The 25,441-nt window shown below is 34.4% G+C and overlaps 1 protein-coding gene across 1 annotated transcript in view; it reads right to left on the bottom strand.

Moving 5' to 3' along the window:
* Positions 1-6,260: 6,260 nt before the first annotated feature.
* LOC128167426 (uncharacterized) overlaps positions 6,261-25,441 on the bottom strand; it is a 41,383-nt gene continuing 22,202 nt past the window's right edge. Inside the window, exons 16-17 of the mRNA XM_052833144.1 lie at positions 6,512-6,634; positions 6,261-6,390 (exon numbers count right to left, since the gene is read on the bottom strand). Of these exons, the coding sequence (XP_052689104.1) occupies positions 6,349-6,390; positions 6,512-6,634 (165 nt within the window). The 3' untranslated portion in view covers positions 6,261-6,348. The remainder of the gene's footprint in view (positions 6,391-6,511; positions 6,635-25,441) is intronic.

Genomic DNA, 25,441 nt, shown 5'->3' with positions numbered 1-25,441 from the left:
CAGAGAGAGTTCCCCCAATTATCATTAGGAGGACCAGCACTGTGGTCAACCCTCTTTCTCCTCAGGATGTCAGCACAAGCACCCAGGAGTCATCTTGTGATTCCTCCTGTCTGACAGAGGCCAGCCAAGCATCAATGGACGAACCAACAGAGAATTCTAGCCAATCATCACAGGAGGAACCACTAGAGAATGCCAGCCAAGCATCACTAGACGAACCATCAAAGAATGCCAGCAACAGTTCCTGTAGTGGACCAGACACCGCTAGTACAGCCCACCAACAGCCTAACTGCACTTCTAAAGTTCAGCGTCCAAGGAACTACAAATGGATTCCAACCATTGTTCGATCCAAAATACAGAGGATAATTGAAGGGGCCCAAGCTGAGTCTGAATCCAGTGCAACTCATCAACCTACCAGCATTATCCCAGGAATGAACCAGGAGCCACACAACCCATCTCAATCACCGCCACCGACACACCAAGGATCATCAGTGACAAACAGGCCACAACCTGCTCCCAGGGTATCAGTTTCTGGAAAGGGACAGACTGCTAGATCTCCATCTCCTGTCCAGACATCTCATGTAGTCTCAGTCAGCTATCAGCCTCCTGTACAGACATCTCATGTTGTCTCAGCCAAGCAACCTTCCACAGCTATAGCTTCATCTAGAAAAGAACCAGTTCCAGCACCTCAGCAGCAATCTCAACTTGAGCCAGCTAAACAGGTCACAGCACCATCAAGCCAGGGAGCACCAGCAACACCTCAGCCTAAGAAATCATCCTCAAATCAACCTGGCTCTTCCATTACCCTGCAATTAAACCTTTTGCCAAACACCACACGGTCCATCAAAGAGGAGGCAGCTACTTTTCTAGTTTACTTCACAACATATGGACAGACCAGGGAACAGTTGAAGTCTTTGATAGCCAGAACCTTCAGTCAGCACCTCATGCGTGGTCAAGTTCTGAGGCGGGAGACACTGATTGTCATTTTCAACTACCTGCTGAAGAAGAACCTTCTGAGACGCCAGGATGTCTACTCCATCCAGCTCTACATTCGTCAGCAGTGGTTGATGATACAGCAGTCCTCTGATGGGAAGTCTTCCTCCAGCCAAACCACCAACTCTTCTACCAGCCACCAAGTTGGATCATCAGCACAGACAGTTCCTTCTTCCCAGAAGATGCCCTCCAATTCTGCTGAAGCCACTAGACCAAGTACATCTTCTACTTCAAAGTCAACCTTGAGCCAACCTTCTAAGCAAAGTCTTCTAAAAGCTCTGCCATCAACACCTGTCCAGAAGTTGTTGGGACCCACTCCAAAGATACCAGCACCACAGATATCACCCATTAGCCAAGAGTCTACACCTGTTTGGAAGATGTCAGCACGAACACTGCCACTTACAGAACTTGCCCATCAGATACCAGCAACAGGCCAGGATTACTCAGCAGCATCTGCACAGCAGATGTCAGCAACCACACAGCAGAAACCAGCAACGACAGAGAAGAAGTCAGCCACAACCCAGCAGATGCCAGCAAAAAACCAGCAGATATCAGCCACAAACCAATTGATGCCATCAACGACCCAGCAGATATCAGGCACGAACCTGTTGATGCCAGCAACAACCCAGCAGATGCCAGCAACAACCCAGCAGATCTCAGCCACAACCCAGCCGATGCCAGCAACAACCCAGCAGATCTCAGCCACAACCCAGCCGATGCCAGCAACAATCCATCAGATGTCAGCCATGAACCAGTTGATGCCAGAAACAACCCAGCAGATGCCAGCCAAAACCCAGCAGATGCCAGCAACCAAACATCAGATGCCAGCAACAACCAAGCAGATGTCTGCACCTACTCAGCCCTCAACAACAACAGTCCCAAGGTTGCTGTCATCATCTACACTGATGGCACCACTTTCCATTCAGATATCGGCACCTGACCTGCAAGTGTCAGCACCTGTAACACAGACGTCAGCACAAAGGTTATCAGCACCAAACCTGCAGTTCACAGCATCAACACTGCTGATACCAGCTACTACCCATCCATTGACAACTTCCACACTTGACAACCATGCTTCGACCCAGCAGGCATCCTTTATCCAGCCAGCAACTCTGTCGTCTGCTCCAGAGAATCCAGCCTCTCCTAACATTTCTGCCAACTTGGAAGAGCCATTAGATGTTCACCATCAGATGCCACCAAGCTCACCCACCAGTGTCACTTCAAACCCAGTGAGGGCCTTGATGTTTCACAGTACCTCTACGTCCCACTCACAGCCCCTCTGGAGCCAAGACAAACAACCCTCCAGCCTTGGCCTAGTCATTCCCAGCATTCGAGTCCACCAGAATGAGCGGAGTCTCCATGATGACATCCGTGAACTGGACATCCTGTCTGCCTCCAAGTCAAAGAAACGTTCCTATCCAGAGGACTCAGATGATGTTGATCTCTATCCACTGCAGAAGAAGAGGTTCAGCTACTCCGACCTCCTGCCCACTAACCGTGCCTGGTGTTCCTCCAGTGTCAAGTCTGACCCCAAGGTCTGCAAGAAGTGTGACGGCATCAACGAGATTCTCCATGAGACCCCAGCAAACTTGGACAAATATTGGATCAGCAGACCAACAGAACGCTCCCCTGAGAAGAACTGGTGCAACATCATCCCTAGGCTTTGCTCCCAGACAGACGGCAGACCTCACCTGTTGGCCAAGGGCTTGGTTTGGAGGCTGTTTACCATTGGACAACTCTATGGGAACAGGTTCCACAGCCTGGATGACGCTGTTACGTCCAAAATCCGCCTGATTGTCCAATCCCGCACCGGATGTGACGGTGACTACTGGCGGCGGAGGTGTGTTCCATTCATCAACTCGTCCATCCGACAACTGTTCAACAACAAACTCCGCAAGTACGAGCATCTCCTGAACCACACCTGTTGTCCTGGCAACGAGCAGATGTCGTCAGCCACTCCCAACACGTGTACAGACATTGTGCCTTACAGAAGTTAGAAGTCCAAGATACCACTAAAGGAGTCGATAGCAACCTACATGGACTGTGCTAATTCGTGTGAATTCAATTTGATGGAGATTTTGTGTAACTGTGTGATGAAGTGATTATGTTTCAATCTGAGAATGTGATGACATTGAAAACTGTTTTAATTAATGAGAAAATATTTCATTAATTACCATGTGTTCTGTGAATAGTGAAAATCAATGAGTTAAACTGCAAACTACATAGAACATTTTCCCAGATGAAATTGCATGATGTTGAATGTTATTTAATATATTTAGAGCAATATTTCTGTTATTATTTATTAATAAAGTTTAGTTCTTTGAGACTTGTGTTTTACTTCAATGACTGGGATTTATACAGTGGTTGTGGTTTCATCTCTATTCGTGTACATCAATTTTCATAGATTTTACAAAAATTAGTTTCATGAAAATGTAAATTCAGTAATAATGACTATGTTCCTTCCTATACCATTGATGATGACTTCGATGAATTAAATTTTGTCGATCCACTTGACAACAAAATGTATTAAAATTGGTATTCAATGAATATTGATGAAACCACAATATATAAGAATAGTCCTCTTGTGTCACATTTTAAAAAGGTTTAATTGATCAAAATTGATCCATTTTCAAATTATGCCCTGAGGTTATTAAACTTTGTTGAGTACGATCTCGTGCTCCAAACCGTACTCGTATTCAAGGTATTGAAATTTCTTGTACTCCGGCTGTTTTATATGCTATAATTTCATCATAATTCCATGCATAGAAAAATGTAGGTTAGTTTAAAAATTACAAAGGATGGGGGCACATAAATATAGTAAACTTTCTATTATGTTTATTCATCATTTTATTCATTTATATTTTGTGTCACAAACTTTGAGAGGGGGTTTATAATTTAAGAAGATGGTGGAATAAGATGGCGCAAATGCCAATTTGGTTTAGTCGTGAAACACAATTATGAATTTATTTTTTTCCAATTAAATCTATTCAAATATATTAATAAACGAGTTTGCCAAAAATCAAAATTTCTAACTATATTCAGTTTTTAAATGTATTTAACAAAAAATACCTGAACTTTTGATGGTATTCAACCCATACCATAAACACTCTAGATATATAAGGTTAGCTTATGTCAGGAACTCTAACCACTGAGCCATTTCAGACACAACAAAGTGGGCTCTTTAAATATTATGTGTCACTTTGGCTGCAAATATACGGACTTGTATTATTTTCTTCAAAGCGTTCAATTGTTGGGATACAAAATAATATTTTTAATGTATAGTGGGTCATCTCGCCACGTTTTTGTTGATTGAAATCGGTTTGTTTTCCATTAGACCTTAATTAGACTCTAAAAACAATATGGAGCCCAGACCCACTCTATACAAGAAAATGCCTTAAAATTCTAAAGATGACACTATTTGCTGGTTTTGACACGTATACGCCAGTTTGAGTCAACATATTCCGAGTATTGAACATACCGTATTTATAGGTTTAAAATCAATGATATGTTAAATATATATTGCTTTAATTGACTCTTTTTTTTTTTAGATAATATAAGATTTATTGATATTTTAATTTTTCAGTAACTTGTCCGACCGTGTATGGGCATATTACACGCCTTATCCACCCATCTTCTTTTTTATAAACCAGCTATTTTCTGTCGAAAAAGTTGTTTTTCTCTGTGGTGGTGAAAATGCTTTGAAATATGATAATTTAGAACAATTTTGTACACGGTCCAACAACAAGAGATAATCTCAGGGTTGGTCCAGTATTAGTCCAGCACGGGAGTGAGCACCCCCCCCCCCCCATAACAACATATTTTGGATTTGTTTACGTACAAAGTAATCCAAGCAGATTTATTTGTTAATTGTAAAATTAAAACTATAAACACATACAAACTTCGTAGTAAAGAAGGTGTTGCATTTCCTATGCTAATTTTCCCTAAAGGAGTTGCAGATAAAATGGAAAATTTAAAGTTATAGAGAATTTAATTTTATTCTTTTTTTCCCTTGCTTGGAGCAGTGTAGACTTTTATCTAGAAACTTTTATAAGAGCATTATATAAAATTGAAAATGGTTGCACAGACAAATGTGGCAGATTTCACACTTTATAAGAGGGAATCCTCATTGTTGTGAAAAACTACCTCATTGAAACAGAATTAATTTTATCTAAACGTTTAGAGTTAGACAATTTATTAAAAACTACCATTTCCGATTTATGTTTCATAGAGGCATATTTAAAAAAAAAATCTAACTTGGAAAATCATTAATACCTTTGAAATCAATGAACGCTGTCTTAAGTATCCTCATCCGTAAGTCATCTCCAGATTAGTCGAGTGGTAACGCAGTAAGAACGGAATGCAACAGTGTCCGACTTATTTGATTGGGTTCAATTCCCGAAACGGTTGTAATTTTTTAGTCATATTTTTTTAATCGCATGAAAAGGTAATGTATATAGATAATTCAAGAAAGTCAGAATAAAGTTATTTAAACGCTTAATTGTTAATGTAATAAATATTGTGCCTACTTTTGTTTCAAGATTTCTTACTGTGTGAAGTCCTCGTTATAAACTTAAATCATAAAGATTTTCTTCTTAACAAATCATTTTATAACTATAGAAAGTTGGGATTTTCTCTTTTCTATTGAATAGCAGAGTATACCGATTTCAAATAGACATGTACAGGTTGTTTAAAATACAGCAAAAAAGTATGAATCGGAAATGAAGCAAAAGGTTAATGAAAACATGTACGGATAAATTTGTTCCATCTTTTATCTGGACTAGGCGTTTATCTAGATAGTATTGAAACATGGAATGATTATACTACTACCCTGACGGTTTTGAAGAGCCAGAATCAGATTTATCCATGCAGCTCCAAAATACTTCAAAATACAGAATATATGGTTATCTTCCTAACTGTATATTTGGTGGTTGCCATGTTCGATAGAAATACGCGAAAAATGTTTGTATATACTGTACATGTATTTTGCAGACATGCGGAACAAACCCGCTATGTAAATATAGCCGTATACATAAGGTGTCTATCTTTAGATATGACTTCTTCAAGCGATATCAAAATCACGTTTGAAAATATTCCTGCTTATTTGCAACACTCTCTATAAAATACCGAAACTGAAATAATTCATCGTGGAATGATGTTGAACTGTGTTGTGTTATAAATATAAATTAACATTGATAATCGAGTTGCATGTATTATACATAAAATCACAAAACAAAAGGCATAGAATATGAGGTTTACACAAATTTATGTGTCACACCATTTCATTATGTGCACGAGTACCAGCTTTGCGGCTAATTTTGACATAAACAAAACATAAATGCACCACCAATTCTTTGACTTCTAGTTGCAATGGGGAAGAAGCGTATTCATCTTGACAAATTTCTAGAAAAAAAGACGACATTTTTTAATTAAAGAAAGTATTCAATGTTTTATCAAACATTTCGATTCAAATGTTGATCCTCTTGGTACAGTCTCCCCATACAATGAGTTATCTCCCTTATACCTTGTTTTCTTCTATTGTAGCTGCCCAGTCCTCCTTGACGATCTGTGGGATCGCCCTCAGGATCACGGCCGTGGCGTTGGCGGCGTTCGTCTGGAACGTTTTTCTCACATTTTGTACATTCACCTTTACCAAAAATATCAACAACTTCGATTTACATGTACATACCAAAAAAAATATTCAAACCCCTCAATGTTTTTTTTGGAAGGAGCATATAATAAATGGAAGTGAAAAGAAGGTATCCATCATGCAGTGAAATTAAAGTTGTAAGGAATACAACCCCCATCCCCCCTCCCCCGAATTTTTTGTGATGAGGCTGCCCCCTCCCCTTCATCTACTTTCAAAAACGATGGTACGCGCCTGTTCTCGTACAACAATTGATTTCTTTTTCAATAATATATTTTCGTTGAATGTAAAAAAAAATATCTTGCAGAATTTTTTTTTTTTTGCAAGACGCTAGTATACACTGCAAAAATCTCAATTACTACTCAACATATATATATATTTACATTTTTCAGTGTTTTTTCTGTGATAATACTACGAATCGAGTTTGCTATGAACAGTCGAATAAAATCAAATGACGTATTGTTAGAGCGCAAGCGGGCTTTGCATAAATATAAGAAATAAAAATAAGATATGTCAATATTCTAATATTTAATCGTGTAATTGCTGAAAATTATTTAAAGTTCAGTTCAGTTCATTTATTCGCTCAAAACCATTTCAAACATATGGTACATGAGGACAAAAAATAACATTAAAATATACATATAAATTGGTCAGAGGTAAACATATATAGATATAAGGGTTAGAGAGTTAGGAAAAGTTATACAAAATGAAACTCATGGAGGACAGACTACCTCGTATATCTTTGTTATAAATATACACAATTTTCTCAACAATTTCATATTACATGTTGTCATAAGATACGAAACTTTTAACACATTTGGTCTAAATATAAGTAATAACTAGACTCTTGTTGCTATAGCAACAAAAAGGTCTTCCGTTCCTCATGTATTAATCTGCACAAAAAATCCAGTTATCTTGTAAACAAAAAATGGATATAATATATATAAGCTTTGTGTCTTGATCTATCAGTTTCTGAGATCTTATTTATACTTTGTTTTTAAAAAAGAAGGCTATCTGAGATATATGAGATGTCTCACCGGAAGTAGAACTTTTTTTTTACCATGTGTAGATGACTTTTTGTATTTCTATAGCTAAATGTTACTTCAATGCTGAATAACCAAAATATTTTTAAAAAATCAAAATTGGGTGTACTTCCTGTGACGACCGGAAGTTACGCCGGATAAAACAAAATAGTGTTAACACATGTACATACATAGGTCTATCATCCCACAAAGTTTGGTTGTTCAAGTTGTTACTGTTTTTGAGATCTCGTCGAAATAAGGTTTATGGTTTCTGGACAGGAAACGGGCAAACGGAAGTGTTCAATCTGAATTGTATTCAATATTTCTTGTATACTTGCCATTTGTACATTATTTTTCATTTATCTAACTAAAAAATATCAAAGAAAAACAGTTAAACTGATAAACAGCTCAATTTTTTTAACTCTTCCGGTATGGACCGGAAGTGACGGAAGACAAAATGAAACCGGTTAAACACATCTTCAATCAAATGTCTATCATCCATGAAAGTTTCGTGTATTGATCGCTTATAGTTTCCGAGATCTCGCGGGTACAAATTGTGTTTTTAAAAAGCTACCTGAGATGATTGAGATATCTCACCGGAAGTAGAATTTTTTTGTTGATATAACATCGCATAGGTAACTTATGTATAGAATTATAGTTTTATGTTTATTCTATGGAAAAGAAATTTAATGCGTAGAAATAATAATTTTTGAAGTGCTTCCGGTGACGACCGGAAGTTACGACGAACAAAAAAAAAATAGTTTAAACACATCTACAGCTATAGGTCTATCATCCCACAAAGTTTGGGTGTTCAAAACTTTACCGTTTTTGAGATCTCGAGGTGACAAGCTTTTTCAACGCGGGACAGGAAACGCACGACCGGAAATAAATTTTGAAAAATGAAAAAAACGCCTCGAGATATTATCATTGTCTTTCATTCCAGAAAATTTCAAAAATATCTATCCAGCCATCTCCGAGAAATCTTGTGGACAAAAAAAGGAAAAAAAAAAAATAATAATAATAAACTAGATTCGATCTCGTTGCGAGCAACGAGTGGGTCTTCCGTTCAATAATTTATTTTCACATGATTTAAATTTTTTTTAAATTTTCAAAAAATTTAAAATTCATCCAATCATTTCGAGAAAGATGTCGTTAGACGCAGAATTCTAAGCGCAACTTAAATATTATGTTTAGAAATTATTCTGATGTCATTTAAACACGATTTAATTAAATTTAATATTATTTAAAAATTTAGAATTCATCCAATCATTTCGAGAAAGATGTCATTAGACGCAGAATTCAAAGCGCAACTTAGATATTATGTTTAAAAATTAGTCTGATGTCATTTAAACACGATATAATTAAATTTAAAATTTTCAAAAAATTAAAAAATCATCCAATCAATTTGACAAAGATGTCATTAGACGCAGAATTCTATGCGCAACTTAGATATTATGTTTAAATAAAAACAAAGATGTCATTAGACGCAGAATTGTAAGCGCAACTTAGTAATCATGTTTCAAAACTAGTCTGAGGTCATTTTAACGCGATTTAAATAAAATTAAAAATTTTGAAAATTTTTAAATTCATCCAATCAATTCGAGAAGGATGTCAATGGACGCAGAATTCTAAGCACAACTTAGATATCATGTTTTAAAATTAGTCTGAGGTCATTTTAACGCGATTTAAATGAGTTTAAATTTTTTGAAAAATTTAAAATTGATTCGATCAATTCAAAAAAGATGTCATCAGACGCAGAATTGTAAGTGTAATTTAAATATTTTGTTTTTAAATTAGTCTCAGCTCATTTTAACATGATTTAATTAAATTTAAAATTTTCAAAAAATTGAAAATTCATTCAATTAATTCGAGAAAGATGTCATTAGACGCAGAATTATAAGCGCAACTTAGATATTATGTTTAAAAATTAGTCTGATGTCATTTAAACACGATTTAATTAAATTTAAAATTTTCAAAAAATTAAAAAATCATCCAATCAATTTGACAAAGATGTCATTAGACGCAGAATTCTATGCGCAACTTAGATATTATGTTTAAAAATTAGTATGAGGTAATTTAAACACGATTTTATTAAATTTAAAATTTTCAAAAAATTTAAAAACCATTTAATCAATTCAACAAAGATGTCATTAGACGCAGAATTGTAAGCGCAACTTAGTAATCATGTTTCAAAACTAGTCTGAGGTCATTTTAACGCGATTTAAATGAGTTTAAATTTTTTGAAAAATTTAAAATTCATTCGATCAATTCAAAAAAGATGTCATCAGACGCAGAATTGTAAGTGTAACTTAAATATTTTGTTTTTAAATTAGTCTTAGCTCATTTTAACATGATTTAATTAAATTTAAAATTTTCAAAAAATTGAAAATTCATTCAATTAATTCGAGAAAGATGTCATTGGACGCAGAATTCCAAGCACAACTTAGACATTATGTTTAAAAATTAGTATGAGGTAATTTAAACACGATTTTATTAAATTTAAAATTTTCAAAAAATTTAAAAACCATTCAATCAATTCAACAAAGATGTCATTAGACGCAGAATTGTAAGCGCAACTTAGTAATCATGTTTCAAAACTAGTCTGAGGTCATTTTAACGCGATTTAAATAAAATTAAAAATTTTGAAAATTTTTAAATTCATCCAATCAATTCGAGAAGGATGTCAATGGACGCAGAATTCTAAGCACAACTTAGATATCATGTTTTAAAATTAGTCTGAGGTCATTTTAACGCGATTTAAATGAGTTTAAAATTTTTAAAAAATTTAAAATTCATTCGATCAATTCGAAAAAGATGTCATCAGACGCAGAATTGTAAGTGCAACTTGGATATTATGTTTTAAAATTAGTCTGAGATCATTTTAACACGATTTAATTAAATTTTAAATTTTTAAAAAAATTAAATTTCATCCAATTACTTGGAGAAAAATTTCATTGGACACAAAATTGTAAGCGCAACTTAAAAATTTTGTTTTAAAATTAGTCTCACGTCAATTTATTAAGATTTAATTAAATTTAAAATTTTTAAAAAATTTATAATTTATCCAATCAATTCGAAAAAGATGTCATCAGACGCAGAACTGTAAGTGCAACTTGGATATTATGTTTTAAAATTAGTCTGAGATCATTTTAACACGATTTAATTAAATTTTAAATTTTTAAAAAAATTAAATTTCATCCAATTAATTCGAGAAAAATTTCATTGGACACAAAATTGTAAGCGCAACTTAAATATTATGTTTTAAGATTAGTCTGAGGTCATTTTATTACGATTTAATTAAATTTAAAATTTTAAAAAAATTTATAATTTATCCAATCAATTCGAAAAAGATGTCATCAGACGCAGAACTGTAAGTGCAACTTAGATATTATGCTTTAAAATTAGTCGGAGGTCAGTATAACACATTTAATATGAGTTTTAAAATTTAGCTTCCCTACTCGGAATTTCCAGACATTGATTTTTCTCGTGATGCTAGACTATCATGTCCTCTATCATTCCTGAAATTTTCAGCTATCTATCTTTTCTCGCTTTAAAATAGATGTGTGGACAATGAAAACTCATCGAAAGTGTGTTCTATATCTTGACCCCGGCTAGCTTCCGTACTCGGAATTTCCGGACAATGAGTTTCCTCGGGAGGCTAGACGATCATGTCTTCTATTATTCCTGAAAATGTCAGCTATTTATCTTTGGACGTTTTTGAGGAGATGCGTGGACAAGACGTTTTCGTCAAAAATTTGTCCTATATTTTGACCCCAGCTAGCTTCCGTACTCAGAATTTCCGGACAATGATTTTCCTCGTGCGGCTAGACGTTCATGTCCTCTATTATTCCTGAAAATTTCAGCTTTCTATCTTTGCTCGTTTTTGAGGAGATGCGTGGACAAGACGTTTTCGTCAAAAACGTGTCCTATATTTTGACCCCAGCTAGCTTCCGTACTCGGAATTTCCGGACAATGATTTTCCTCGTGCGGCTAGACGTTCATGTCCTCTATCATTCCTGAAAATTTCAGCTTTCCATCATTGCTCGTTTTTGAGGAAATACCTGGACAAGAACTTTTTAAAAAATGACAAAATGGCGGATAAGTCCGAACCGGAAGTGATTTTTACAAAATAAAAAAAAGCGTATCAAGTTTATATAATAATAGATCGATGGTGAAAATTTGACCAAAATTGGACCACCCTTCTCCGAGAAATCTTCTGCACAAAAATTGTAAAGAAAAGAAAAAGAAAAAAAAACTAGAGCAAAGCTCGTTGCAAAGCAACGAGTGGGTTTTCCGCTAATGTCGAAAGCAACGCTAGAAGTACGTCTAAACCTAAGTACAAAAAGATAAAAAAAACGAATGATTTTTGGTACAACTTAACATAATCCGAATGGTTTTAAGCACGACTTAACCAAAAACCCTTAACCATTTCAAGAACGACTTAACAAAAAAATAAAACAATGTGTTTAAGTAGGACTTAACAAATTTGACTTCATTTTAGGTACAAGTTAACTTTACCTTGAACTAACATCTTTTTTCTTAACCCAGAATGCAAAATTAAAATTTACGTAAAAAATCAATTTTGTTTAAAACATAATTCTGAGCAACTTTTCCTCTTCACTGCTTTTCAAAAGGTTGACCTTTCGTACTATGTGCTCGTTGCGTCATTAATTGTCAGAAACTTATCGATGTTAAGTTTACTTTACTGTACTTCTGTGAATATTTTCTATGTAAAATTACTATGAACCAGACAACATTGAAATGGTGAACATTTCAAAGGGCCCCGCTTATGTTATTTCAGAGAATTTTGCTTTGACCTTGACCTTTAACTTGAAATTTTTCCAGCTGGCATAGAACTTTTAATTCAATTTCATTCCCCCTAACATACATGCATTTTTGTTCAATCTGACCAAGATTTAGCATATTTGGAAAATAATCTACTGTCTAAAACTAATTTTAAAAAGATCTGCTATGACCTTCACATTGACAGACTTGGTTCAAGGTCACTGCATGCCATTAACCAATAAACTCTGTAAAGGTAAAATATTAGCCAAATAGGGGCTAAAAGGAGAGTATATCTATGCTCTTAAAATATGGATTTTTGTGTGTTCTGATATGACCTTGACTCTTCATCTACAAATATCAATCGAGGTCATTGCATATATTTTGATCAAAGGCATCATGTGGGTGAAGTATGAGGCTGAATGGAGCAAAGGGAGAGAAGATATACTCCGGACAAGGATTTTTAAAAATATAATTCTGCTATGACCTTAACAGTTTCTTTTCACTGAAAATAGGTTCAAGGTCACTACACACCCTTTACTCAAAAGCTCTGCTTATGTGAAGTCTGAGCCAAATAGGGGTTAGTAGAAAGTATATATGCTCTCAAAAAAGGATTTTTGCATGATCCGATATGATCTTCACCCGTTACCTAGAAATTTCATGCAAGGTCACTGCACATCGTTTAACCATCGAGACACTCTGCGAGTATTAGCCAGATTGGACCAAAGGGAAAAAAGATATGCCCCAGACAAGGATTTTATATATATAATTCTGCTATGACCTAACCTTATACCTAAAAACATGGTTCAAGGTCACTGCGCATCCTTCAACCAAAGGAACCCTGTGGATGAGGTATGAGCCAGATTGGGCCAAGGGGAGAGAAGCTATGCTCCAGTCAAGCAATCTCGGATGGACAGACGGACAAATTGATCACTAGAAGGCGCCCGCATAAACATGCCTTTTTATCTGATTTAAAATAGTATCCATGCTATCTGCCCTTGGTGAATAGTCATCAAAACCATTCATCAGCAGAATTTGATTTCCCTCCTTTTTAAGGTGGTATGGGACATCTGTCGATATTAATGTGGATTAAAGTACTATATAATTGAAAAATTTTCACCAGTTTAGAATTTTCAAATTTTACAATATTTAACCAAAAAATAGCTTTTAAAAATATTTGAAAAGGTAAAAATTGTAAAAACCCCTGCGGGATTCGAACTCATGACTTACAGGATCCTAGTAAACCCTCTAACCCACTGCGTTAAGGAGTTAGGTGACCATTTTTGAAAAGAAACTACATGTACTTATATAATTACACTTTATTTTATTGTTTATTTCGATAAACAATACGTCACAACATGGAAGTGTCCCATATCACCTTAAACTCGGAACACCTCTGACCTAATAAGATCGCCGCATTAAATACAAAGTTTGATTTAACTCTAATTTGTTTATCATCAAGAAATTCTACATCGCTGACAAATAAAGTTTTCTTCTGTATAATGAAAAACCAATTAATTGACTATTCGGACAATAGCAAGTTTATTGTCCCACTCCACAGCAACTATTTCCCTTGGCTTTGCCTCATTAAATAGTTGCTGTCTTGGGGGACAATAAACTTCCTATTGTCCTCATACCCAGTAAATACTAAATAGGCATATAATATCCCATCCACCTACATTTCATGTTATATAACCTCCCGTTTGTAACCTTCAATTTCACTGTAAAGTCAACACATCTGTCATAGCCGCAAGTTTCACAATTTATTTCTGCTTCTCATGTACTTAAAATTAGGGGCCTTAATATTGCTTACCAATTCCAACAAGAGACATCCCTCTAACTATTGATAATCATTAAATTTCATTTCATGAATCTACGCAACAATGATAAACCTTCAAGTACAGTCACTCTCAATTTTACAAAAAGATTGACGATACTTTATCCGAAACTGTTCCTTGTACCTTTAACTTAGTACACTAACATTTTTATGAAAAGACGGTTTGTCTTAGAATAAGAAAGCTAAAGCAATTCTGAGAAAAAGAATACTACATATTGCCAATTCCATTGAGGTTTAATAAAAATATGGCCATTTAAGTGAACCCACCATTTCCAATTTCCTTTAGTAAACACAGATTTACAGGGTTCTCAATAGTAAAACATCTTTACCTGACCTTTTAGAGGTCAACTGTTGTTCAACCACCTTTAAAAAGAAACCTTATACAATACAACATATGCCTACATGATATAATCATGATAAAAGCTTCACATCACTTAGAAATACCCTTACATGTATACCCCCCCCCCCCCCCAATCTTTTGATTTTCATAAAAAGTCATGGTTTGAAATGTTTTACCTAATTTTATGAAACGTGTGGCAATTTCTTTGAGTAATTTCTCACACATATTTGAAAACAATCATCAATGATTCTAAAATTTGATCTTTATTTGTTTATTGTATGATTTGTACCATTTTAATTAACAAATAGACAGCTGTCCAATGCTTGTGATTTCTTGTTTTCATGAAAAAAGTAAGCTAACAATCATATTTAGTGAATATCTAATCTATTCTGATTTCTTAAGTCTCCTTCTAACCATGCTAAAACAGTAAGTTACAACCTACAAGTTAGACATCTGCCTTAGATTAGAATTAAATTATAACACACCCAGGTAGCTGAAGACAGAGTTGATTTCAATGAAAAATGTTCAAATTTGACATGTTTTTCTACTTTTTTTCTGCATATATACCTTAGAAAGGTAGAAATAGATTGTTTCTTGTTCATTTCAAAAGTAATTATCATAGCAGATGTTATTTCAAAGTCAAATGTACATTTACATATCCTACATGTAATCTTAATGCAGACAATTAAATAGAGGGGAGGGGGGGGGGATTTTTCAATTATGTAAACACATCTAAATATCTTTATGAAATAAAAAATAAAGGAAACATAATTGCATACTTTTATTGAAAAACAAATTTTCACAGCAATTATGAATTTCTTTAAACAGCCTTAATTTTGTTTTCATAATTTCTTATCAAACACAAACCACAACATGGCATGATGCTTTCTTCAAGTTCCATTATTGTTCATGCATTATCGGATTTAATTTGAATTACCGGTAAATAGTCTGTAGAACACAAGGAATATGCATGTGGATAGAGGTGACAGGTTAATCTCAGGAGCTGACCCACAAGAATCAACAGGTACCGGTAAAAGCCATGTGGTAACAAGAGGCTGTTTTGAGCTGAAATAAAAAAAAAAAAATAATTAGCTGTGTTTACATACATGTACTAGTAATAGCTGTGTTTACATTAACATATGCATAGTATTTCTGTAAAAAATACACTGACCATGCAGTGTAATAAGTATGACATATCCCAATACATGATATAACATTTAGGCAGTACAAGATCAAAAAATTGCATATCAAGTCATAATATAATATTAAAAAATTTTCATAGGTATAAACACTTATCAAATTGAGAGAGAGAGAGAGTTTGAGAGAGAGAGAGTTTATTACGGTACCGTACTTGAAGTGCAACAGTCAATATTTCAATTCGTAAATTACAAATGAATATTACCCACCGAACAGCGTCAAAGTACATGTACTGGTATTAGCTTCTGGTATACCATTTTTTATCAATTCTACTGTGTTTTGGTTTTTTTGGCAAATAAATTTAGCGAGGGTTTTTGTTTATTTTCTTATAAATTACATGTTTTAAAAACAATACTATGTGTAATAAGCATAAAACATGTATGAGTAAACTTAATGAAGAATTTTTAATAGATTATTTTTCACAGAATGTGGTACATTACATGTATGTCAATCTTTATAAAACTAGCGTATATTTCGTGCGCCATAAATTGCAAGTTTTTTGTAAATATCATTTACTTGCATGATAGGTATATATGGTCTAACCAAAATTTTCTTCATAAAGCTACAGCTGTATGTACCACATATATGTTTTGTCACAAGTATACATTTAAAAAAAAAATACCCAAATTCCAACAGTTGAAATAAACTCAACTCATTCTCTGATAAGTTCATTGTGTTTTGTGCGTGCATATCTTATTTGTCTGCTGCAACAGCAGCCAATCAGCGGTAAGCTGAATCCACAAAAAGAAAGTTTGTGTTTTAGGAGCGGGTAAATTGTTTATGCGACACTGTCAAGAAAACCACACCAAATAATAACAAGAAACATAAATATTCACTTAAATGTATTGTGTTGTAAAGTAAAGGTTTTTAACACTTATTGCATCTTGCAAAACATGTGATGACCTTAATCATCTGTCATATATCTGATATACATGTATATGTGAAAGATGGGAGAAATAACGATAGAACAAACTGGGATTCGAACCTGGCCCTCTGAATCTCTAGTCAAGTGCTCTACCAACTGAGCTACATGTATCTGGCACCGGTATTCAAACCAGTCTGACCGTCACATTCCTCCCCCCTTAAATGATCTTCACCCTCGAAGATCCCCCCTGGCAGGATCGAGTTAACATGTTAGTTCCAGGGGTTTGTCACAACACCAATATTGTAACAGGATGGTAGAAATAATGAAGGACCAAACCGGAATTTGAACCTGGGCCCCCTGAATCTCTAGTCAGGTGCTCTACCAACTGAGCTATCTGGCACTGGTATTCAAACCGGTCTGATCGTCACATACATAAAGAATTATTTTAAACAATGTTGTTCAATAAAAAATAACACTCGCAACCTTCAGTTTTTGTCTGTAATTAATCAGTATTGGCGTGCGATCAGTTCTCGCCGAGTACCATTTCTCACCAGTGCATTGTTACGTCATTTTATCAACACATAAAATTACATACGAAAATATGATGTAACAGTGCACCAGCGAGAAATGGTCCTCGGCGAGAACTGCTCGCACGCCAGTACTGCCAGTAGTCAGATTAAAAAAAGAGAATAAAAAATTACATTTAAAACATTAACAAAGACAATTTAAGTACACATCATAACTGCTAAACAAGAAAAATTATGTGAACTGGTAGAATGGTACGCATAGTTCTAACTTGTAACCTACATGTAGAAGTACATGTACCGGGTACCCGTTGGTCTGCTAAACCTCTCTAATGATACAATGATCGGCATCATAAAGATATTAAAGTCATGTTTTAACTCTGAAGTCTGAAGTATACAATTTTATTTACTTGAAGTTATGTCTACAGGGTATTCATGACTACATTTGGAGTCCTCTGCACAAGAATATATGATATGTTTCTAATTAGACCCTGCTTTGAATTTTGAGTTGAAAATTCACAATCTGTTATTTTTTTAAATAGATAAATTCAGTTACCCTTTCCAGTCCCCCATGAACCTCGAGCGAGTCTAAACACCCATGAAACATGTAAAAATTACACGTTAGTAAACAAACACCCACACCATAACAAAAACATCTAACAGTGTGCACGTACTTACATGTACATCTATACTATATACTAAATTTTAACCAGTTAACAAGAAACTTTAAAAGGAGTAAAAGCCTCACCTTCTTCAGTAACATCCACATAAATCACACACTTTAATGTCCATCTTTTCTCCTTTATTACTCGTAGCTTATCAACGGCTGATCGTCGACAGAAGTGTGGCTGTCAGAATTTCCTCGTAAACGATTCACACGAGAAAAATATCCTCCTTAAACAAATATGTAGTATTGTTCCCTGTGCATGTTCATATGTTTCACAGTAAATTGAAAATGCATGTATACACCGAAAGAATACACAACTTCTCTTCTGCATTACGGCTCTCTCTTTTCTACAATGCCGTTCGTTACTGTTTACATTCGGCGCGCGCGTGGGGGTTACATACAGGGGCGCCCCGACAAATAGTTGCACATAGAACGTTTAAATAATGTGTGTTCATTGAATTCATAAATGATATAGATGAAAAAAGTGAAATTGAATCACAACAATTTATCTAAGACGCAACACAACGTAATGCAGTAAATGCCTGGGCCTTAAAGTGGCATTTGTTCGCTTGTGTGTCTATGTAGACATATTAACTCGTTCATGTACGATTCTCACATATTTGTTTTATGAAATTTGAAAAAAAATATAGCACAGAACTTGTTTAATTTGATACCAAATGACATTATTTAATATATTAACAATAACTGAATTCATTTTTTTTCATAAAATGATAACGATTTTTGCTATCAGAAAAATACGTGTATGAGCTGCTGACCCCTAATTATAGGGGCCAGCCCTTTTTTCTTAATTTTAAATGAAAGCTCTCGTTATTCTAAACAACTTTTGTTCTATATGTATTAACAAAATATTTTTAGTTTAAAGGTTATAATACAAAAAGCAACAAAATTTCAGCCCCGAAAAAATCTTAAACTTTGGCGACAAATAGCTCAAAAACTAACAAAGAAATTACCAAAATTTTCATGCCAGCAAAATTATAAAATGTTACCGACAATTTAGCCAAATTTCATGCATCTATCATCTGTAGTTCCCGAGATCAACTCTGGACAAAAGACCCCCCAATTTTCAATTAAAGGGCAATAACTCATAACCGGAAGTGAATTTTAAAAATTTGAAAAAAACGTCTCGAGATATTAACATTGTCTACATACCCTGAAAGTTTCATAACAATCAGACAACAAATGTACGAGAAATGGCCTACACAAAATTTGCGGATAAAAAAAAATAATAATAACTAGAGCAAAGCTCGTTGCAAAGCAACGAGTGGGTTTTCCGCTAATGTCGAAAGCAACGCTAGAAGTACGTCTAAGAAGCAGAGTTCTTAATCTAGTAACAAAGAAACCTAAGTACAAAAAGATAAAAAAAAATCGAATGATTCTTGGTACAACTTAACATGATCCGAATGTTTTTAAGTACGACTTAACCAAAAACCCTTAACCATTTCAAGAACGACTTAACAAAAAAAACCAATGTGTTTAAGTACGACTTAACAAATTTGACTTCATTTTAGCTACAAGTTTACTTTACCTTGAACTAACATCTTTTTTCTTAACCCAGAATGCAAAATTAAAATTTATGTAAAAAATCAATTTTTTTTAAAACATAATTCTGAGCAACTTTTCCTCTTCACTCCTTTTCAAAAGGTTGACCTTTCGTACTGTGTGCTCGTTACGTCATTAATTGTCAGAAACTTATCGATGTTAAGTTTACTTTACTGTACTTCTGTGAATATTTTCTATGTAAAATTACTATGAACCAGACAACATTGAAATGGTGAACATTTCAAAGGGCCCCGCTTATGTTATTTCAGAGAATTCTGCTTTGACCTTGATCTATAACTTGAAATTTTTCCAGCTGGCATAGAACTTTTAATTCAATTTCATTCCCCCTAACATACATGCATTTTTGTTCAATCTGACCAAGATTAAGCATATTTGGAAAATAATCTACTATTTAAACCTAATTTTAAAAAGATCTGCTATGACCTTCACATTGACAGACTTGGTTCAAGGTCACTGCACGCCATTAACCAATAAACTCTGTAAAGGTAAAATATTAGCCAAATAGGGGCTAAAAGGAGAGTATATCTATGCTCTTAAAATATGGATTTTTGTGTGATCTGATATGACCTTGACTCTTCATCTACAAATATCATTCGAGGTCATTGCATATATTTTGAACAAAGGCATCATGTGGGTAAAGTATGAGGCTGAATGGAGCAAAGGGAGAGAAGATATACTCCGGACAAGGATTTTTAAAAATATAATTCTGATATGACCTTCACAGTTTCTTTTCACTGAAAATAGGTTCAAGGTCACTACACACCCTTTCACCCTTTACTCAAAAGCTCTGCTTATGTGAAGTCTGAGCCAAATAGGGGTTAGTAGAAATTATAAATGCTCTCAAAAAAGGATTTTTGCATGATCCGATATGATCTTCACCCGTTACCTAGAAATTTCATGCAAGGTCACTGCACATCGTTTAACCATAGAGACACTCTGTGAGTATTAGCCAGATTGGACCAAAGGGAAAAAAGATATGCCCCAGACAAGGATTTTATATATATATAATTCTGCTATGACCTTAACCTTATACCTAAAAACATGGTTCAAGGTCACTGCACATCCTTCAACCAAAGGAACCCTGTGGATGAGGTATGAGCCAGATTGGGCCAAGGGGAGAGAAGCTATGCTCCTGTCAAGCCATCTCGCATGGACAGACCGACAAATTGATCACTAGAAGGCGCCCGCATAAACATGCCTTTTTATCTAAAATAGTATCCATGCTATCTGCCCATGGTGAATAGTCATCAAAACCATTCATTAGCAGAATTTGATTACCCTCCTTTTTAAGGTTGTATGGGACATCTGTCGATATTAATGTGGATTAAGGTACTATATAATTGAAAACTTTTCACCGGTTTAGAATTTTCAAATTTTACAATATTTAACCAAAAAGTAGCTTTTAAAAATATTTGAAAAGGTAAAAATTGTAAAAACCCCAGCGGGATTCGAACTCATGACTTACAGGTTCCTAGTAAACCCTCTAACCCACTGTGCTAAGGAGTTAGGTGACCATTTTTGCGAAGAAACTACATGTACTTATATAATTACACTTTATTTTATTGTTTATTTCGATAAACATTACGTCACAACATGGAAGTGTCCCATATTACCTTAAACTCGGAACACCTCTGACCTAATAAGATCGCCGCATTAAATACAAAGTTTGATTTAACTCTAATTTGTTTATCATCAAGAAATTCTGCATCGCTGACAAATTAAGTTTTCTTCTGTATAATGAAATACCAATTAACTGACTATTCGGACAATAGCAAGTTTATTGTCCCATTCAACAGCTACTATTTCCCTTGGCTTTGCCACATTAAATATTTGCTGTCTTGGGGGACAATAAACTTGCTATTGTCCTCATACCCAGTAAATACTAAATAGGCATATAATATCCCATCCACCTACATTTCATGTTATATAACCTCCCGTTTGTAACCTTCAATTTCACTGTAAAGTCAACATATCTGTCATAGCCGCAAGTTTCACAATTTATTTCTGCTTCTCATGTACTTAAAATTAGGGGCCTTAATATTGCTTACCAATTCCAACAAGAGACATCCCTCTAACTATTGGTAATCATTAAAATTCATTTCATGAATCTACGCAACAATGATAAACCTTCAAGTACAGTCACTCTCAATTTTACAAAAATATTGACGGTACTTTATCCGAAACTGTTCCTTGTATCTTTAACTTAGTACACTAACATTTTTATGAAAAGACAGTTTGTCTTAGAATAAGAAAGCTAATGCAATTCTGAGAAAAAGAATACCACATATTGCCAATTCCATTGAGGTTTAATAAAATATGGCCATTTAAGTGAACCCACCATTTCCAATTTCCTTTAGTAAACACAGATTTACAGGGTTCTCCATAGTAAAACATCTTTATCTGACCTTTTAGAGGTCAACTTTTGTTCAACCACCTTTAAAAAGAAACCTTATTCAATACAACATATGCCTACATGATATAATCATGATAAAAGCTTCACATCACTTAGAAATACCCTTACATGTATACCCCCCACCCCCCAATCTTTTGATTTTCATAAAAAGTCATGGTTTGAAATATTTTACCTAATTTTATGAAACATGTGGCAATTTCCTTGAGTCATTTCTCACACATATTTGAAAACAATCATCAATGATTCTAAAATGTGATCTTTATTTGTTTATTGTATGATTTGTACCATTTTAATTAACAAATAGACAGCTGTCCTGCTTGTGATTTCTTGTTTTCATGAAAAAAGTAAGCTAACAATCATATTTAGTGAATATCTAATCTATTCTGATTTCTAGTCTTCTTCTAACCATGCTAAAACAGTAAGTTACAACCTACAAGTTAGACATCTGCCTTAAATTAGAATTAAATTCAAACACACCCAGGTAGCTGGAGACAGAGTTGAGTTAAAATTTGACATGTTTTTCTACTTTTTTATGCATATATACCTTAGAAAGGTAGAAATAGGTTGTTTCTTGTTCATTTCAAAAGTAATTATCATAGCAGATGTTATTTCAAAGTCAAATGTACATTTACATATCCTACATGTAATCTTAATGCAGACAATTAAATAGAGGGGGGGGGGTTCAATTATGTAAACACATCTAAATATCTTTATGAAATAAAAAATAAAGGAAACATAATTGTATACTTTTATTGAAAAACAAATTTTCACAGCAATTATGAATTTCTTTAAACAGCCTTAATTTTGTTTTCATAATTTCTTATCAAACACAAACCACAACATGGCATGATGCTTTCTTCAAGTTCCATTATTGTTCATGCATTATCGGATTTAATTTGAATTACCAGTAAATAGTCTGTAGAACACAAGGAATATGCATGTGGATAGAGGTGACAGGTTAATCTTAGGAGCTGACCCACAAGAATCAACAGGTACCGGTAAAAGCCATGTGGTAACAAGAGTCTGTTTTGAGCTGAAATTAATAAAAAAAAATAATTAGCTGTGTTTACATACATGTATTAGTAATAGCTGTGTTTACATTAACATATGCATAGTATTTCTGTAAAAAATACACTGACCATGCAGTGTAATAAGTATGACATATCCCAATACATGACATAACATTTAGGCAGTACAAGATCAAAAATTTGCATATCAAGTCATAATATAATATTAAAAAATTTTCATAGGTATAAACACTTATCAAATTGAGAAAGAGAGAGAGTTTGAGAGAGAGAGAGTTAATTACCATACTTGTAGTGCAACAGTCAATATTTCAATTCGTAAATTACAAACGAATATTACCCACCGAACAGCGTCAAAGTACATGTACTGGTATTAGCTTCTGATATACCATTTTTTATCAATTCTACTGTGTATTTTTTGTTTGCAAATAAATTTAGCGAGGGTTTTTGTTTATTTTCTTATAAATTACATGTTTTAAAAACAATACTACGTGTAATAAGCATAAAACATGTATGAGTAAACTTAATGAAGAATGTGGTACATTACATGTATGTCAATCTTTATAAAACTAGCGTATATTTCGTGCGCCATAAATTGCAACTTTTTTGTAAATATATTTACTTGCATGATAGGTATATATGGTCTAACCAAAATTTTCTTCATAAAGCTACAGCTGTATGTACCACATATATGTTTTGTCACAAGTATACATTTTAAAAAAAAATACCCAAATTCCAACAGTTTAAATAAACTCAACTCATTCTCTGATAAGTTCATTGTGTTTTGTGCTTGCATATCTTATTTGTCTGCTGCAACAGCAGCCAATCAGCGGTTAGCTGAATCCACAAAAAGAAAGTTTGTGTTTTAGGAGCGGGTAAATTGTTTATGCGACACTGTCATGAAAACCACACCAAATAATAACAAGAAACATAAATATTCACTTAAATGTATTCTGTTGTAAAGTAAAGGTTTTTAACACTTATTGCATCTTGCAAAACATGTGATGACCTTAATCATCTGTCATATATCTGATATACATGTATATGTAAAAGATGGGAGAAATAACGACGGAACAAAGTGGGATTCGAACCTGGCCCTCTGAATCTCTAGTCAAGTGCTCTACCAACTGAGCTACATGTATCTGGCACCGGTATTCAAACCAGTCTGACCGTCACATTCCTCCCCCTTAAATGATCTTCACCCTCGAAGATCATCCCTGGCAGGATCGAGTTAACCTGTTAGTTCCAGGGGTTGGTCACAACACCAATATTGTAACAGGATGAGGAAATAATGTGTTAGTTCCAGGGGTTGGTAACAACACCAATATTGTAACAGGATGAGGAAATAATGAAGGGATTTGAACCTGGGCCCCCTGAATCTCTAGTCAGGTGCTCTACCAACTGAGCTATCTGGCACTGGTATTCAAACCGGTCTGATCGTCACATATATAAAGAATTATTTTAAACAATGTTGTTCAATTAAAAATAACACTCGCAACCTTCAGTTTTTGTCTGTAATTAATCAATATTGGCGTGCGATCAGTTCTCGCCGAGTACCATTTCTCACCAGTGCATTGTTACGTCATTTTATAAACACATAAAATTATATACGAAAATATGATGTAACAGTGCACCAGCGAGAAATGGTCCTCGGCGAGAACTGCTCACACGCCAGTACTGCCAGTAGTCAGATTAAAAAAAGAGAATAAAAAATTACATTTAAAACATAAACAAGGACAATTCAAGTACACATCATAACTGCTAAACAAGAAAAATTATGTGAACTGGTAGAATGGTAGGCATAGTTCTAACTTGTAACCTACATGTACAAGTACATGTACTGGGTACCCGTTGGTCTGCTATACCTCTTTAATGATACAATGATCGGCATCATAAAGATATTAAAGTCATGTTTTAACTCTGAAGTCTGAAGTATACAATTTTATTTACTTGAAGTTATGTCTACAGGGTATTCATGACTACATTTGGAGTCCTCTGCACAAGAATATATGATATGTTTCTAATTAGACCCTGCTTTGAATTTTGAGTTGAAAATTCACAATCTGTTATTTTTTTAAATAGATAAATTCAGTTACCCTTTCCAGTCCCCCATGAACCTCGAGCGAGTCTAAACACCCATGAAACATGTAAAAATTACACGTTAGTAAACAAACACCCACACCATAACAAAAACATCTAACAGTGTGCACGTACTTACATGTACATCTATACTATATACTAAATTTTAACCAGTTAACAAGAAACTTTAAAAGGAATAAAAGCCTCACCTTCTTCAGTAACATCCACATAAATCACACACTTTAATGTCCATCTTTTCTCCTTTATTACTCGTAGCTTATCAACGGCTGATCGTCGACAGAAGTGTGGCTGTCAGAATTTCCTCGTAAACGATTCACACGAGAAAAATATCCTCCTTAAACAAATATGTAGTATTGTTCCCTGTGCATGTTCATATGTTTCACAGCAAATTGAAAATGCATGTGTACACCGAAAGAATACACAACTTCTCTTCTGCATTATGGCTCTCTCTTTT

This window comes from Crassostrea angulata, chromosome 10 (genome assembly GCF_025612915.1).
Source record: "Crassostrea angulata isolate pt1a10 chromosome 10, ASM2561291v2, whole genome shotgun sequence".
Classification (NCBI taxonomy): Eukaryota; Metazoa; Mollusca; class Bivalvia; order Ostreida; family Ostreidae; genus Magallana; species Magallana angulata.
Note: the sequence above shows the minus strand (reverse complement) of the source record. Positions and strands in the feature narration are given on the sequence as shown.